The 17512-nt window shown below is 36.5% G+C and overlaps 1 protein-coding gene across 9 annotated transcripts in view; it reads right to left on the reverse strand.

Moving 5' to 3' along the window:
• grip1 (glutamate receptor interacting protein 1) overlaps positions 1-17512 on the reverse strand; it is a 297915-nt gene that overhangs the window by 12268 nt on the left and 268135 nt on the right. For 6 of the 9 annotated variants that reach the window (XM_067390984.1, XM_067390985.1, XM_067390980.1 and 3 more), the window contains 5 exons: positions 15053-15122; positions 10951-11096; positions 6622-6826; positions 4733-4872; positions 3927-4112 (listed from right to left, as the gene is read on the reverse strand). In XM_067390984.1, coding sequence (XP_067247085.1) covers positions 3927-4112; positions 4733-4872; positions 6622-6826; positions 10951-11096; positions 15053-15122 — 747 coding nt within the window. The remainder of the gene's footprint in view (positions 1-3926; positions 4113-4732; positions 4873-6621; positions 6827-10950; positions 11097-15052; positions 15123-17512) is intronic. The other 3 variants (XM_067390986.1, XM_067390988.1, XM_067390983.1) reach the window with 1 other exon arrangement.

Genomic DNA, 17512 nt, shown 5'->3' on the forward strand with positions numbered 1-17512 from the left:
CGCAATGTGCAGAAGCCAGACTCAAAAAGATAAACAAAACCAGCAATGATGTCTCGAATCGGAGTTAAAATGGTCCACTGATTTTATGGAATAGAAGCTGTGAGAAATCGTGTTCATGGAAAATGCACAATGCTAATTAATGCGCAAGACAAGGAAACAGTGCAGAGTTCATAGTGGCACCAAATGTCAAAAATAATGACTGTTATAAATATACAGAAGCATTTTATTTTATATTATAATATTACATTGTTATTTTTATGCCTTGCTTTCTAAAGGTCCCAACAAATAAGATATAGCAAAAAGACAAATCAGGTTATCTTGAAAAAACTAGACAGAAAAACAACAGTAACTCTATACCAGTGATTCTCCACTGGTTTTGCCATCAAATTGGTTTACTGTACAAAAGTCAATAGAAATTATTTATTAAAGGGTTGGTTCACTCAAAAATGAAATTTCTGTAATTAATTACTCACCCTCATGTCATTCCAATCCGTCTTCGGAACACAAATTAAGATATTTTTTTATGAAATCCGAATGCTTTCTGATCTCCCTGCAACGTCATAACAAATTTTAAGGCCCAGAAAGGTAGTAAAGACATCGTTAAAATAATCCATGTGACTACAGTGGTTCAAACTTAATATTATGAAGCGACAAGAATACTTTTTGTGCGTAAAAACAAAACAAAAATAATTATAATAATAGTCTCCTATGCTGTTGACGCAGTAAACACAGAACAGCGCTTCCAGGTTCTACATCAGAATGCTGGTTCAGTTGTTATTTTTGTTTTGTTTTTGCATACAAAATGTATTCTTGTTGCTTCATAACATTAATGTTGAACCACTGCAGTCACATGGACTATTTTAACAATGTCTTTACTACTTCTCTGGACCTTAAAAATTGTTTTGACGTTGCAGGGAGATCAGAAAGCTCTCGGATTTCATCAAAAATATCTTAATTTGTGTTGTGAAGATGAATGAAGGTCTTACGGGTTTGGAATTTAATTTTTGGTGAACTACCCTTTAATATTACCACTACTGCAGGGTACAGAATATGCCAGATAAATTAAATGGGTAGAATAGAAAGACTGAATACATTCACTACATATTTATTGTAGTCTGCCATAAAAAAAAAAGTGTATGTGAAAAAATATCTATTTATATATACACATACAATATTATTATCATTATTATTATTATTAACAGAAATTAACATGTCTGGTAAGTCTTTTGCTCAGCCCAACAGAAATATGTTTTACTCAGCAAGAACAAAAATATAGAATATTGCATACAAGCAGACCATTAATCGTATTAGAAGCAAGGCATATGGTTTCTTTAACTTTTCATCCGAGGTATCTAGTTCAGAGTCAGCTTTCGCCTTATCTCCGGATACAGCAGTACTAGTTGAATCCCATAAGGGCCAATAGTTTGCCAGCAACCTTGAATTTATGCTCTGTCCACATCATCCATAATTTAAAGCACAGATTGCTGCTCCCTGTGAATGGTTTTCGTATCTCTGCAGCCATCTGAGATTCATTTATGTATGGAGCACTGAGAGAAAGAATAGTGCTGCCTGAGGGGAGGAGAGCAACCATATGAACCTGTTAACATGAGCGGAAAGTGGCTTTCCACCCCATCAGAGCGAGGGACATGGAAAATAACATGAGATGAAAGGTACTTTTGAGGAGGTGTATGTCAGCAGCACTGGGATGAATGAATTATCTCTATAAATGAAAATGACTGATGACATTCAGATATTAAAGGGAATTAGGTTAAAGTTTCGCTCACTGACAGACGCTAATATATTACTAATCAGATTATATTTACATTTTTACATACACATTTGCATTTTCAAAAGGAAATATATATAGTCATTTATGGGTGGAAACCTTGTGTCTCCAAAAATGCTACTTTTCAGGAAATGGAAAAGTATGTTTATATATATAAATAAAAATTAAACTGTGTTGTCAAAGTTGATATTGTGGCTTTGGTCACACTTTAGATTGGGGTCTAATTCTCACTATTAACTACAGCTTTTGCCTCAAACTCCTAATTTCTGCATATTAATAGTTAGTAAGGTACTTAAGTTTCGTATTGGGCAGGATTAAGGGATGTAGAATATGGTCATGCAGAATTAGGCATTAATATGTGCTTTATAAGTACTAATAAACAGCTAATATCCTTGAAATGTGCTTGCTAATAAACAACTAGTTAATAGTGAGATTGGACCTATAGTGAGAGTTTTACCCTGGCTTTATGTATGGTCAGACACTTACATGTGGCATTATATTATTATCATTTGATTTGACCAAAATCATGTTCAAATGGAGTTACAAGGTTTTTGACCAGCCAATTTCTGAGAATTTCAGTCGAACGTGTTTTGTCCATCATTAGAACGGATGCATCTGAGGCAGTAAATGTGTCGCATTATGTTTTCATCAACTTGCAGGTTATAAAGTTTATTGTAGCTATATGTGGATGCTCTGTTTTTGTCATTTGGCCAAAATATCATGTTATTAAAGACGAAGTGCTACGCACAGGCTGTTTAAGACAGTATTGGACTCGACAAGAAACACTAGACTAACGCAGTCTTCATAAACGTTGTGGACCAATAACAAATAGTTATTTCAGCAATTATTTTCACTAATATTCATATACACAGGTGAGCGTAGGAGTAATGCATATATGTATTATTCATAAATGAATAGAAACCATTTCTCTGAACTTAACATTCAAATGTGTGATGTGCCTACTTGGCATTCTCGATGCAAGCTATGATTGCGATTAGTTTTGACCAGGAGGCCTCAGTGTCAGGAGAGCTGACTGCAATTCAAACCCATTACTGGCAAGTTATCCAAATGGCCATGTGTATCCCAGCGCTCATTAGGACTCATTTTCCACTTAGTAAAATAATGCATTGTTGCATATTAGCCCCAGCACTGTACCACCAGCTGGCCTAATAAAAGGCCCAATGCAGATTACTCGAAATAATTACTTGAGTAAATACATATCTGCAGGTCCAACGAGGATGGAAAACTCAATTAAACCTAGACCTGCTGGGACTCAACCGAACCCCCAGGATACAATGGGACAAACACTGCTTGGCGCTGTAGCTAATGTGCGAGAACAGGTGGTGTAACCATAGTGAACATAATGAACTCATACCAGGTCAAAAAGACTGTATTGTATGTCGTGATATTAAAGAGACAGTTCACCAAAAATGATTTACTCAGTCCCATGTCATTCCAAAACAAAACAAAACAAATCCGACATAGAAAAAAAAAGTGTCCCAACACTACTTTTGCACTATAAGTCTTCTGAAGTCATATGATCTTAAATCTTATTCACATTAGCAAATATTTAAATCCTCATTATGTGCCTCATTATAGTGCTTTTTCCAGAGCAATTTTTGGAGCTTTTGATTTAGCTCAACCTCTAACTTTGTGTTTTGTGGAAGAAAAAAACACATGAAATGACATGAGGACGAGTAACATTTGAGTTACATGAGTTACATTTTTGAGCAAACTATTCTTTTAAAGTTATCATAACAGTGTTGCTTTTGTACTAGGGGCCAACTTATTCGCTGGAAACCAAAGTTGATAACTAGTTGGCACTGACCATTTTGTAAACTTTTAAAACAAATGTCATCTCATTTGCAATTAGAAACTGAAACGCCTGCTGGAACATTCTAAATGACAGATATAATTTTAAGCAATTTACAAAAGTAATTTTGGCAAGAAACTTTCAACAAATGGGATGGTTCATGTCGCTATGCTGAAATAATGCAGCTCCAATTATATTTTGCCCAGAGGGTACAGGGACTTATTTACTGCAGGAAAACATATTTAAAAGCTGAGAGGTAGAAACACTAATTGCATTTTGTGCTAAAAGTGCTAAAACGTTTTTAAAACTACACGCATTCAAATTTACCCTGGGTGCTGAAGGTGGCGTCGATGGCAGAACCATCCCAGGACTCCACTGCACTGTCCACACTGGGGATGGTGGTAGAATAGATGTCTGAGAGTTTACCAGCTTTCTGCCCAGCCTGACCCTCGTCCTCCATATCGCTCAGATCATTCAAGCGACCCGTTACCGAGGGCTGCTTCGGGCTTGGCACTATAGAAGGAACAAAATAAAGAAGATGATTGTCTGAGCCCACAGATCACAGTCAATAGACCAGAGAGATCCAGACTTTACTGGATATTGGGCTCACAAATCAGTGCTCATTTGATCTTTTGTTCTTGGATAAGGAACTTCACCTTGTCTACTGTCAGTCTACAGTATATGATAGATGGAGACAAAACTAATTAGACCTAAGGTTTTAATGACTCTCGGCTTGGCAGCTTTATTGCTTTTTAGAGCTGCAAAGATGTACAGTACTGTGGGATGTAATGTGTGTGAGAAAGAGTGACAGAGAAAACAATGTGCTGATCAAAAGTTTGGGAAATATAATAAAAATAAATACAATTAGTAAATAACAATAAGTAAACAATAATTAAAATAATAATAAAAAACATATTTAATAAGAGATTTAAGTAACCAAATATGGTAAACAAACAACAACAACAACACATTTTTCCTTCACTATCCACCCCAAATAATCTATTTAAATCAAATAAATACATAAATAAACATAAATAATTAAATGTGTTCAGACTTTTGACTTGTAGTGTACATATTAAAAGCCATTTGGTGGTAAGCTTGCATGTGTCTACTGAATGTGAGTCAGGACTCACATTCTCCCTGTTTCTTGATCTTCAGTGTGACGGACTCTCCTGCCATCTGCAGCAGGTGGATGGCCTCACTGAGAGGCTTGCCCTTTAAACTGTTGCTGTTAATGGCCAGTATGCGGTCACCAATGTGGATGGCACCGGTCCTGTGGAAACAAGAGCACAGCAACTTACTCTTTAAGGGCAGCTGCAATGCATCATTTCAAAAGCACTTTTGTTCTTGTTGAAAACATGCATTCATTCAAATTAAATAGGGCTGTCCATAGATTAAAATATTTAATTGCGATTAATGTCTACAGGCAACACATTAACATATTCAGTACTTTCTGAGAAAAAGAAATATTTATACAAATTTTATAATTAGAATTCTAATTAAATATATTCATTATATGATTTAATTTAAATTCTAATTATAATAGTTTTATTTATATATTTTACTGAAAATATGACTTATTTAAGAGGATCTATTATGCCCATTTATGAAGTCTTGAATTTGATTTTGGGTTCTACTGGAATAGGTTTTCATGCTTGAATGTTCAAAAAACACCTTATTTTTCACATATTTGACATTGTTGCAGTACCGCACTTCTCAGTCTGTCAGTAACGCTGTTTAGTTCCTGTCTCTATGAAGCCCCTCCTTCTAAAAAAGCGTAATGTGCTCTGATTGGTCGACTGGACCAGTGTGTTGTGATACGTCAACCGCTTCAAGTGTTTTTTGGAAATGTCACACCCCTTACCATAACTATGGCTGGGTCCAAAATCGAATACTTCTCTACTATATAGTATGCAAAAAACAGTATGCGAACAAAGTAGTATGTCCGAATTCATAGTATTCCAAAAACAGTAGGCGAAAAGTACCCGGATGACTTACTGTTTCCGGCGAGAGTCTGAAGTGCGCATAAGATGGACATTTTATTATTCCATGAGGGCACAGGAGAGGATTTGTGAATGGAGTTGAAGGGACGTAATTGACGCTGGTATGTCATGTGACAGTAACAACATGGCGGATGTAGTACGTCCGAATTCATTCATACTACATGCATTCCTACTATATAGAACGTTCTTTTTTAAATGGTCGTGAAGTAAATTTAAATTCAAATGTAGTACCTACTTTACAGTATGCGATTTCGGACGCAGCTTATGAGTTTCAACACACTGCTAACGCAACTCAACCAGGCCTTGCCCCTGTTTTTGCGTATGCCTTTGGCGGGAATTGTTTAAACAAGGAATATTGTGACATTTTCGTTCCTGAAAGAAAACTCAAGACTACAATCGATGCGTTTCAGGGAGTTCAGAACCGGTGCTTACTGATATAGGGAATAAAGGCCTGTTTATACCAAGAATGATAACTATAAAGATAACTATAATAATAACTATATTGTCCAAGCCAATGCACAGTATCATTCTGTTTATTCTAAGTGTGCACCGCAGTTTTGCCGTCTGTCGCTTTAAATGCTTAAACGCTTAAAGCAGAATGTATTCTGATTGGCTTTTATCATTATCAGCTAGAAAAAATTGTTCTGAATCTGATTCCAATTATATAGTTTGTCTGTGCCATTATCGTTATAGTTGTGGTGTAGAATCTGCAATTCTTTTATATTTACAATGATTTTTAAAACAATATCTTTATCGTTATAACTATCGCCCTTGGTGTGAACGGGCCTTAACTCCTTTTGGGGTGGACTTTGTGCTTTGAAACTTTGCAGACCTTTTTCTTGCACAAACAGCAACATTACACACTAAAGAAAGTTGAAAATGTAAAAAAAAAAGCAGAACAGGTCATCTTTAAGATATTTCACATAAGCTCTCTCTCTATGTATTTGTATATGTATATTTAGCTTAAGTGTGATATTTCATAACTGTTGACAGGCTTGAAAGCATGAACAGAGCCGTACCTCTCAGCCAGGCCACCTTTAGTGAGGCTGGAGATGATGATGGGGTCGAAGGGCTCCTCGGTGCCCGAGATTGTGATGCCCAGCGGCCCACCGTAGCGTTTCAGCTCCACCGTGTAAATGATGGCGCCGGAGCTCTCCTGCTCGTCTGCAACACAGGCCAACAGCACACGGGCGTCCCTATCAACACTGCCATCACGTAGGATACCTCACAGAGGGGCAGAGAGCAGAGCGAAGACACCCCTCACAACACCGGACAGAGAGAGGAGGTAAGGAGGAGGGGAGGGTGGGAGGATGGAGGAGGATTAGCCAGAAAATAAAGAGAAAACATGAAGGAAGAGGAACCCAAAAGAAATGAGATAAAAATGCTAGGGCTGTCAATTTAACGAGCAATTGAACATTCGCCAAGTCCCGTCTGTTACTGACCAATCCTACCTTTACAACTGCTGCAATCTGACATTTTTTTTCGAACTATATATAATTTTCAGATTGCATATAATTTGCTCTGTAAAAATAAAAAAAAATATAAAATGTAGGAAAATGGAAATTTTGGAATGGAAAATGGAAAATGTACTGGTAATTTTTCAGTAATTTTACAGAAGTTTCTGTTAAACCAAAAACACAACACAATGCAATGCGTAATTCAAAATACAGGGAAAACGCCTGTAAAAAAAATACTATGGAAAATTACTTCATATTTATACAGTACATTGTGCACTATATTTACAGATTTTTTTTGACAGTGAATCTGCACATTATGTAATTAATTTGATTCAAATTTCTAATTGATTGACAACCCTAAAAAAAACTAACTAAAAGTAAAATGTCTGATTATGCTTACAAAAAGTAATAAACTGAAGAAACGAAAAAAGCAAGAAGAATGGGAAAGGAAGTAAAGGCAATTTGAGAGAAAAATGATGTAAGATAGTGGAAGTGATGCATCTAGAAAAAAAATAAACGAAAAAATGAGAGAGAAAATACAAGGGAGTGGCAAAATGGAGATATTCACATGCATAATACTAAAAAATGGGATATCGGCTCAGTGATCCATTTCAGAAATGGATACTACACCTACCTCTACAAATCATACTTTTTATCATCCAAAGAAGAACTAAGCCTCCATGGCCTGGACCCACAATGCATTTCAAAAAGACTAAATGTCAGACATTTCTTTTTGCCCAAAGTGACTTAGGGCATTCAAGCTGTATATTATATCAGTATATGTGTGTCCTCAGGGGATTCTCTGTGCTAGTTGCTCTACCAGCTGAGCTACAGGAATCATAATGTAAATTAATTATAAGACTCAACTCATTTTGTATGCACTCAGCAAAGAGACGTGGCTATAACAACACCAAAATCCACTTGAAAGTGTTTTATAAAATATTTGTGGCGTCGATTCATAATGCTCAACATCAATTAAGAGGTCAACCTACCGTTTTGACATGACTACACCGAGAAGGAAATGCGCTAAAGAGAAAGAGAAAAATAGAGGAAAAACTCGCAGATCCTCAGGGCAATCGTTGTCATCTCTCACCCGCATCCACATACTAATGAAGCGCTAATATCCGTCAGATCACAGCAGCTCTAGCTGCATAGGTTTGTGTTTGTGTGCCTGCGCTGGGGGTCTGGGGATGTTCGTTAACACGAGGTCGGCTCATTACGCATTTGTTTTTTTCGACGATGGACTAATGGAGAGATGGGAGGGAAATTACCCCCATTTAGCACGCCAGTTACCACGACCTCTCTCAGACTGATGATTTGTTTGGCATAGCAAAAAAGGCTTTGTGAAAAATGAATGTCGACCTTAATGTTCCCAGCAAGAAAGATCTAAACAAGCCTCCAGCTTAGGGCGAGGATCTGAAACACACAAGGTGCCATTTCACGGACACAGTGGATGTCCTGGATGAAATATGAATGCCAAATAAAAGTGATTCGGAGGTCTGCTTTGTAGTATGAGCATAATGCCCTTGTAGCAGACTATGAAGCAAAGGATTGTGGGTAAATGCTTTTATGAAGCTGCTCTAAGGGTTTCTAATCAAATAATTTAACCAAACGACCGTTAAATTGGAGTGATTAAACCTCATTTTCTTCTATGTGCACAATGCTCATAGTGTTAAGGGTGAACTGTGAGGTTGTGGAAGCAAGGAAAAATGGATATGTTGTTGTAGCCCAAAAGAAGCGAAAGGTTTATCAGAAGGTCCTTTGGAGATAATGAAGATCTCACTGTGACATTTCTGACAGCAGAACCACTTCAAACCCTCTGAGTCTGAACATGGCCTACCTCAACTTGAAGTAGGCCAGTTGTATTAAAACAAATAAAAAAGATTTTATTTTTTGACTGAACTATCACTTTAAATGGTTACAAAATCCCAAAGAAGTATAACTAGGCACTAACACTGGGTGATATATTAAATAGTCAAATATATTTATAAAAGCTGTGATTAATTTATTCTGTGAATAAACATGTGCAATAAGAGGGTTGACCCATAAATGAGTAGCATTAGCTGGCCATGTTATCTCGATATCTTGGCTTTTTGTAAAATAAATATTTATGTTCAATTTTTACTGTCAGTAATCTTTCTAAAGTACTATTCATTTATTTATGTGTAAAACCCTAACCTTTAACCCTTAAATGCATACCTCAGGTCTTTATTGATCCAGGACGTCATTCACTACCCTCCCTCTCATTCATTTTTTAAAGTTAAGCCCAGGGTCAGCATACAGTGCATGTGACGCAAATTTCACCATCAGAACAGTACGCACATGTGCATTTTAAAGTCAAAGAAAAACTGCATAAAACAGAACAGACTGGAATGCATGCAAGCTACAGCGATGATGGAGACCTACATAGACGAGAGATTGTGTGAAGAGGTTAGAAAGTACCCTTATTTACCCTCAACTCTAACATAAAAGAATACAAAGATGTTTACATGGGTTGTAACTCGTGGCGAGAGATTGCTCATGCCTGTGTATGCATACGAGTCAAATGAAGTATACTTTGCAAGGCTGTGCTTTCAACTGCGAGTGTTTGCATAAAAAACGAAGTATACCCAGAGCTTTAGACTTTAACCTACTTAGTATTTCTCAATTTTTTTATTATAAACAAAATAACAAGGAAAAAAATATATAAAAGAATGTCTGTTTTTTTTTTTTTTTTTTTTTGTAAAAAAGTGTATAGGGTCACTAGGGTCGACCCGGGCCATGTAATAGTGTAAGTATATTTTTTCTCTCCATTAGTCTCACTGTCACTTGAAGTTGGATCTGGTGAAGAAGCTGTCAGATGCTGAGGCAGATGCTGAATGCAATGGGGAAATGAGTTCTGACGATGACAGTGATGATGATCAGATTGAATCCTTCCAAGTTCCAAAAGGTAACAAAATATGTTTTATTTCATACTTTCGTAATTGTTATTAACATATCAGTAGAGTTTTATACTATTGCGGCAGTTAGAGAGCCATCCATGTTAGATATAGATCTGAATATGTAATAATGATTGGCGAAACATTCATGCATTTAAGGGTCAAGTAACACTGTACATATCACAATGATTTTAAAGTGCTTTTAACTCTCCATTAAGTTGTCTAAAGAGCATGTCAAGGTACTAATTTCCTGATCTATCCTTGTCTTGTGATTTGCAAATATCATATTGAAAAGACATTCAACTTCAGCCAAAAAAGGAGGAAGAGTTGGTAAGATCGATTAATTTCCATGATTAATTTCAAGCTGTCCGTTTCAGTTACTCAATTCATTAATTTGATTCAACAGTTTACTCTAGTCAATTAATCAAAAATGTAAATGAAAGTCCACGCTGGTAAAATGAAAAAAAGTCTTAAAATGTTTATCGTATATATATATATATATATATATATATATATATATATATATATATATATATATATATATATATATATATATATATATATATATATATATATATATATATATATATAATTCTTTTTAATTATCTAAAAAATAAATTATATGAATGCATAAATTGATTTTTATGGTCATATAAGGTAAAAAAATTATCAAAATATACTTGTTTTCTCTGTATTGTCCAGCCCTACTTGATACATATAGGGATTCATAGCTAATAATACTGCCATGTTTTCTCTTATCTTGCCCTTTTTCTGTCCTTGCCGTATCTGTTTGAAACCATATTACATTAGAGTAGGTTAATCAGTCAGGTCCTAATAGCTTATTTTTTATCTTGATCCTGGCAAAAACACATTCACATTAGAAGTCTTTGCTGAGGCCTTCTGTCCTTGCAGGGGGGTTTTAGTGTAAATTTGTGTCCGTGTGGAGTGTGTAGTTGCAGAGGCTCAGAGGTACCTGAGTTGTCCTCGTCCTTGCGGATCTTGAGTTTAACCAGGTCTTCACACTGCTGCAGGATTTGAACGGCGTCCTCCATGGAGCAGTTGTCCAGACGGATGTTGTCTATTGCCAGAAGCTTATCCCCCAGCTCCAGGGTGCCCGTTCTTTGAAGTACAATGAAAACCGTTACAAGCTTTTTGCAGAAGCACAACCAATGTAACATTTTCTCAACCATACAGCAAATCTCCATTTCGTCTTGCAATATTTTGAAGGAAAGGTTATTTTCTCCCTCATGCAGACATTTACACTCATTTAGTTGTAGTCTGAGTTCACATTCTGCAAAAAAACACATCCATTATTCAGTGGTTTGACCATGGTACACAGTAAAGAGCTGCCAGAGGCACTGAGATAGATCTGAAGCAAAAAAAAAAAAAAAACAAATCTGACTTTATCGTATTGGTCATAATTGTCATTCCATATTCAGATTGGACATTGAGATGTAATCCTGCCTGAATTCACAATTATTCCACCGCTTCTTCATATTAAATGGCTCACTTATTTTTAGGCCCTTTTAATAGAGCTGAAATGGAGAGCAAAATGTGAAAGATTGCACGAGCCAAGGCTAGCTAACATATGCGTCTCTCTCAACAGAAAGACGAACAGACCTGTATTTAACCACTCCACTGTGTACACAGCGATTCATAACCCAATTCTCTCTCCCCCTCGCATAATTATCAGGTAAACATATGTTCTATTATGTAAAAATTAGAGTATATGTGTTGAAAGAGCCTTAATTACTTGGTATACAGCATCCCCCAACAACCCAAACTATTACCATGGAGAATTTATACTTTTTTCCCCAGCTTTGTTAGCCTTTGTTAGAAATGAACATTGAGATTGAGAAAGGACAGTATACTACTATTCAAAGTTTTGAGGTCAGTAAGATTTTTTTTTTTAATTAATTAATAATTCTACATATCAACAATGCTTTAAAAGCATGACAGTAAAGACATTTATGTTACAAAAGATTTCAATTTTTAATAAATGCTGAAAAAAATTGTAAAAAATAATTATTCAAAGAATGATGAATAAATGTACCAGTTTCCACAAAATATTAAACTTATTTCAACATTAATAATAATAAAGATAATAATAATGATAAATGTTTATTAAACATAAAGTCTGTATATTTAATGATCATGTGACCCTGAATACTACCAATGGCTGCTGGAAATTCAGAAATAAATTATTATTAAATGATTAATAAATTACACAAGATATGAAAATATCAATTTGATCAATTAAGTGCAGCCTTGGTGAACATAAGACACTTTCAAATTGGGCTGCCCTCGACTAAAGATTTTTCTGGTCGACTAGTAGTCGTAGCAATTAGTCGACTCATCGCACGTTTATTAATAAACTATATAAATTATAATAATGAGCCTTTAATGCCTACATAGCCTAATCAGCGTTCAAGCACATGCAAAAAGCTTGCCATAGTGCACCTCAAGAAGACTGCTTTAACATTTTAATAAATAATTGATAAACTAGTCTTTTCTGTATTTTTGGCTGCATAGATGAAGTTGCCGATGCTGACTTATCATCTTCGCAGTAGCGGACGTGCCTATATGCACATTTCATACTGATTACATATCCTGAGAATATTTGTTTTCCATTTGAATTGGTTGAATTGAATTGGTATTTAAAAGTAGACATTTCACTTTCTATAGATATTTTTTTCTTGTCTGTGAAGCAAGTTTCTTTTTTTCTTCTTTGTTTGGAACGCTCAAGTACAACAGAGAGAGACCGCACCATTTGCTTTCATTATTTTACAAAAGCACAACGTATTGTTGTCATTGTGAGTGCAATGTAGACTCTTTACAGATTCAAAAGATGTATTAAGGCCCTGGTATACTTCAAACAAAATCGAAGAAAGAACTGATGTGACGTAATTTCGAACAAAATCAGGCCAAAACGAAGTTCGTTTTGTGTTCTTTTTGGAAGTTCGAAGCGGCTTGCCAAAGCGAACTTTCAGGAAAAGTTTGTTCCAGCACCAAAACACCTTATTACTACCATTGGTCAGTGACGATACAGGAGGACTCATTTGATCTGTAGAGTTTGTTGAGGTAAGATCTCCGCGGGTGAAAACATGAACAGACTATATAGCTGCTTTATAGTACAAAATGAAGTTGTGCTTGTAAAAAAATGAGGCACTAACACCGTTTTTCATGTTTGATACTGTAAAGCTGCTTGATTTTAAGCAATCCACTGAATAAAGTGCTATATGAAGACGTGGCGTGACTGGAGTGCTAATTTGCAGAGCTCGTGCTAACATTCCCATGCTGTTATGATCAGACGCTTTTCTTATGCTTTCTATAATAAATGCTTACTGTTTTCTCATTTTTGTTGTGTTTATTTTGTTACTGAGAAGAAAGTGCACGGCACATATTTACATATTCATCTAAACGTCGCTCTCAGCAGTGTGGGCGGCGTCAGATGTTCGTTTACAGTATATCGCTGGTCACACATTTCGAACTTCGTTTTACCCCTAAACGAAGAACAAAAAAAGAAGTTCGTCTGAAGTATATCGGAGCCTTTATCTGTATGACCACAAATGACGGAGTATTTTAAGTGCAAGTGATCGCACCGGCGCCTCCATGCTAGCTGTCATGCAGTGAGAGCGCTACTATTCAGCTTTCACACTCTGCACAAACATTTGAATAGCCCACATTTTTCTAGGTTAACATTAATGTGAGTGGCCATGTAAAGCTGCAACTACTTACATGTTTCAGATGATAAGCCATATTTGAGGTCGATAAATGATAGGTAAGCGTTTGGATGTCCAGCTGTTAATGATCTTTGCCACTTCCTGTGTTATTTTTTTTCCTGCGACTCAGCGACTAATACAATTTTGGTCAACTAAGCCTCTTCTCGTCGACTAACGTTTAGTTGACTATTAGGTGGCATGCCTACATTTTTGGGGGCAGTTGTGATCTAATGGTTAGAGAGTCAGATTGGTAACCTGAAGGTTGTGGGTTCAATTCTCAATACCGGCAGGAAGCAACTGAGGTGTCCTTGAGCAAGGCACCTAGCCCCCAATCACTCCCCAGTGCCACTGCTTCGAGTGTGTGTGTCCACTGTTTGAGTGGATGTGCAATATGTGTGTAATCCAGTGTGTGTGTGTTCACTTCTCACTACTCCTAGTGTGTGTGCAATGACTGGATAGGTTAATTCATGTCACTTTCATTAAAAATATTACTGACCCCAAACTTTTGAAGAGTACCGTATCTCGAGTTATGAGTGAAATGTTATTTTAAAGAAAATAAATATAAGCTAGTTTTAGAGAAGTGCAGCTAGATTAGATTTTACTGCAAACAGCCCCATATAGACCTCACAATCAACAACTAAACAGCACTTTACACCTTTCCTCAGGGCAACCAAGATTTATGTCAATACGGAGGGTTACACGTTCTCCCAGCCGCACTCAATCAGAAGCTCTCCACTGTAGCCTGGAGAAAATGAGCATTTATATGCATAAGAATGCTTTCGCAAGTCGATGCAGATAGCATACGCTTGTAGTCAAGCTCAATTCTGTGCACAGATGTCATTATATTAGCCGTTTGGGTCTAGTTGGAGCTATTTAAGGCACGGATGAAGTGCTGATTTGGATGAGAGTTCAGAAATGAATGCAGTGCTGACATGCCAGACTGAATTTTCAGCAGCAATTACTTCTTACTTCATTCTACTATGCTGATTTGGTGCTCAAACATTTCTTACTATTATTAATGGTGAAAACAGTTGTGCTGCTTGATATTTTTGTTGAAACAGTGAAACATTTTTTCAAAAACTTTTCAACTTTTGTTTGTGTGTATTTTATGCTGATGGGGGACTTGTTTGATGATGGGCATTATGTTTTAGAGTATGTTATATTGAGTGAAACATTGTACACTCGAATATAAAAGGTAATCCATCTATTATGTATTTTTTAATATAGCAAAGCTTGAGATGCTGGCGGGTGTAAGTGTGCTGGAGGCTGTATATGAGTTGTTTTGCATGAGATTAGCATTTTTCTATACATTTAAAAGGAGATATGGTGGAAGACAATGACGTGAGGCGGTACCTGTGCGCCACGCTGCCTTTCTTTATGTCAGAGATGATGAGCGCATCTCCGGGCTTCCTACTGGAAGGAGCTGTGAAGAGAGAAGAGAACAATCAAACTTGTTTAATATCACAACCTCACTCGTTTTCTGTAGGCAACACTGCTGATTATCTAACTGTGAGTCATTAGTTTATAACTTAACATTTTTGAAGGTATAGTACTTTTAAAGGTTCTGCCTTGCTGACAAATGTGTCTTTAAAATTAGAGAGAGTAAATCACAGTAAGAGCTTTGTGTCAACTTGTAGTGCCTCTTCAGATGGTTGGTGGAGAACTAGTTGCTTTCGCTAGCATTAATAAGTAGTTGTCAGTCCAGTCTAGTCAGAACTGATGGTTTTTGTTGTCTATTTTTCATTTTTCTGGCATGGGGAATGACATGATGACACTGCAAAAGATGCCACTCCAAATGACTGACAATTGAGATGCACATTTTCCACAGTGCCGTGTGGATGGCAATCTTACAGCAAATAATAGTGCATATATAAAAATGATATTTTTAACCATAAAGTAAGCATTCTGCAGAAAAAAACAGCCTAAGATGGTTTGCCCTGCTTAGTGGGGTTAAAACCCCTCTAAATCCTGCCAACATGCCAGCCTGATCAAGCTAAGCCCAGCAAATAAGCTAGGCTTTGGTTTAAGTTTCTTTCTCTTTTTTTCGGCAGGAAAGTCTTGGACAGTGGTTATGAACCTTTTTAACTCTAAAGCCACTGTCCAAAATAATTAAAGAATTTAACTAATTTGTGCTTCCAGACATTTTAGAATCATATATGTATAATAATATAAATGGGCCTAAAATGCTGCCAGCTCTCTATGAGTTGGAACAAAGCCATTACATCAGTATGAAATAGAAAATAGAGCTTTTTAGCAGCTCATATTCTGGTCTACTGAGGGGACAGATGTGAGTGCATAATCACATGTCATATATTCCCTAGCCCACCAGGAGCATCTGGAGGTGTTATATCAAACTTCTAGAGTGATGCGCCAGAGCATTTTTTTCCTCAGTCAGAGCTCAGGGTGATTTATGTTCATTTAGTGCGTCATTGACAAACTGGAAGGTCATGTCTTTTTTCACTTTGAATAAGTAAAATATACTTTTTTGTTAATCCTGCTCACTTTTCAACCTAATATGCCTCCCAGATGGTGGCACAGCTTAATCATCATCAATTCTGATGCAGCCTGTCAGTGATTGTCCTATGCTGCCCTATAGAGGTCTGTTTTTTAAGCTCTACGCATTGAGATGCCGAGCATGTGTCTGTGACAGACAGACAGACAGTCCCAGAGGTTTTCTTTGGTTGGTTGTTATGGTTCGAGAACCAAACTGCAATAAGACGAGCTCCAATTGACCGAAAAGCTTGTGTATATATGTATATATATATTTATTAGGGGTGAAACGGTACATGTATTTGTCTTGAACCGTCATAGTACGGATCTCACGCTTCAGTTCGGTTCTCACACAGCATTACATTTACCTCAGGCAAGTCATTTAGTGTCCACAGCAATTTAGTTCACTAGAGAAAAACTACAGAAAGGAGAATTTCACTAAATATATGCTCTATATTAGCTTATATATTCATTATATTTACTTTACCTGTTAGTAATGTCTTAATTATTCAATATATATGTACAATAAAACTTCACATCCTGTGACACAAAGATGAATTTAAACCCCAAAGTTGAAAATTGCACAAAAAGGTTTCAAATTAACTAGTTTTCTCCTACAATCAAAACTAACGGATGATAACATTGACTTCTATGATGTTCAACACACATAACAACATTAAAATCTTAGAAAATTTGGTTTAGGGTTTCATGACCATAAGAAAGAGACACATGGTTTAATAAAAAAAATAAAAGAAGAAAAACGAAGCAATTTTATGTTTAGTTTTTTACCCCCTGCTGTGACTTTAATACCGAGGTACATACTGAACAGTCCTGTTTGTGTACTGTTACTCCCTTAATATATATATTAGCCTGTAATGGCTCTTAATAATTATGACCTGAAGGAGACCCAAATTAGAGCTACTTTATTTCCACTTTCAAATTACAAAGCAAGTCAGAGAAGTTGCCAGCTGGAAGAGAAATTTAAGTTCAGGATGATTCAACTGAAAAAGGCCAAAGATTCAGTCTCGATGGTAAAGGCTACAGCACTAGCAGTCTAAAAGAGGAAAGAAATTGCTTTAAAGATGTCAGTCAGAGCGAGCTAGATTTGAACAAGCTATCTGAGAGCAAATTGTCAAAGTGTCAGCAATGCAGGTGCTGAGATGTATCTGACAATTCAATTTCCAAATGTTAGCAAGTTCTCGGACTAAAGAAATAATCATGTTTTCTGCTCAGCTCAAAGAGAGCGCATGTCCGCTGGCCTTAAAGGCACCTCACCATATGCTGCATTACAGCGGTGTGATGTCACCTTCAGATGGTGCACAT

This window comes from Chanodichthys erythropterus, chromosome 8, assembly GCF_024489055.1.
Source record: "Chanodichthys erythropterus isolate Z2021 chromosome 8, ASM2448905v1, whole genome shotgun sequence".
NCBI classification, from domain to species: domain Eukaryota; kingdom Metazoa; phylum Chordata; class Actinopteri; order Cypriniformes; family Xenocyprididae; genus Chanodichthys; species Chanodichthys erythropterus.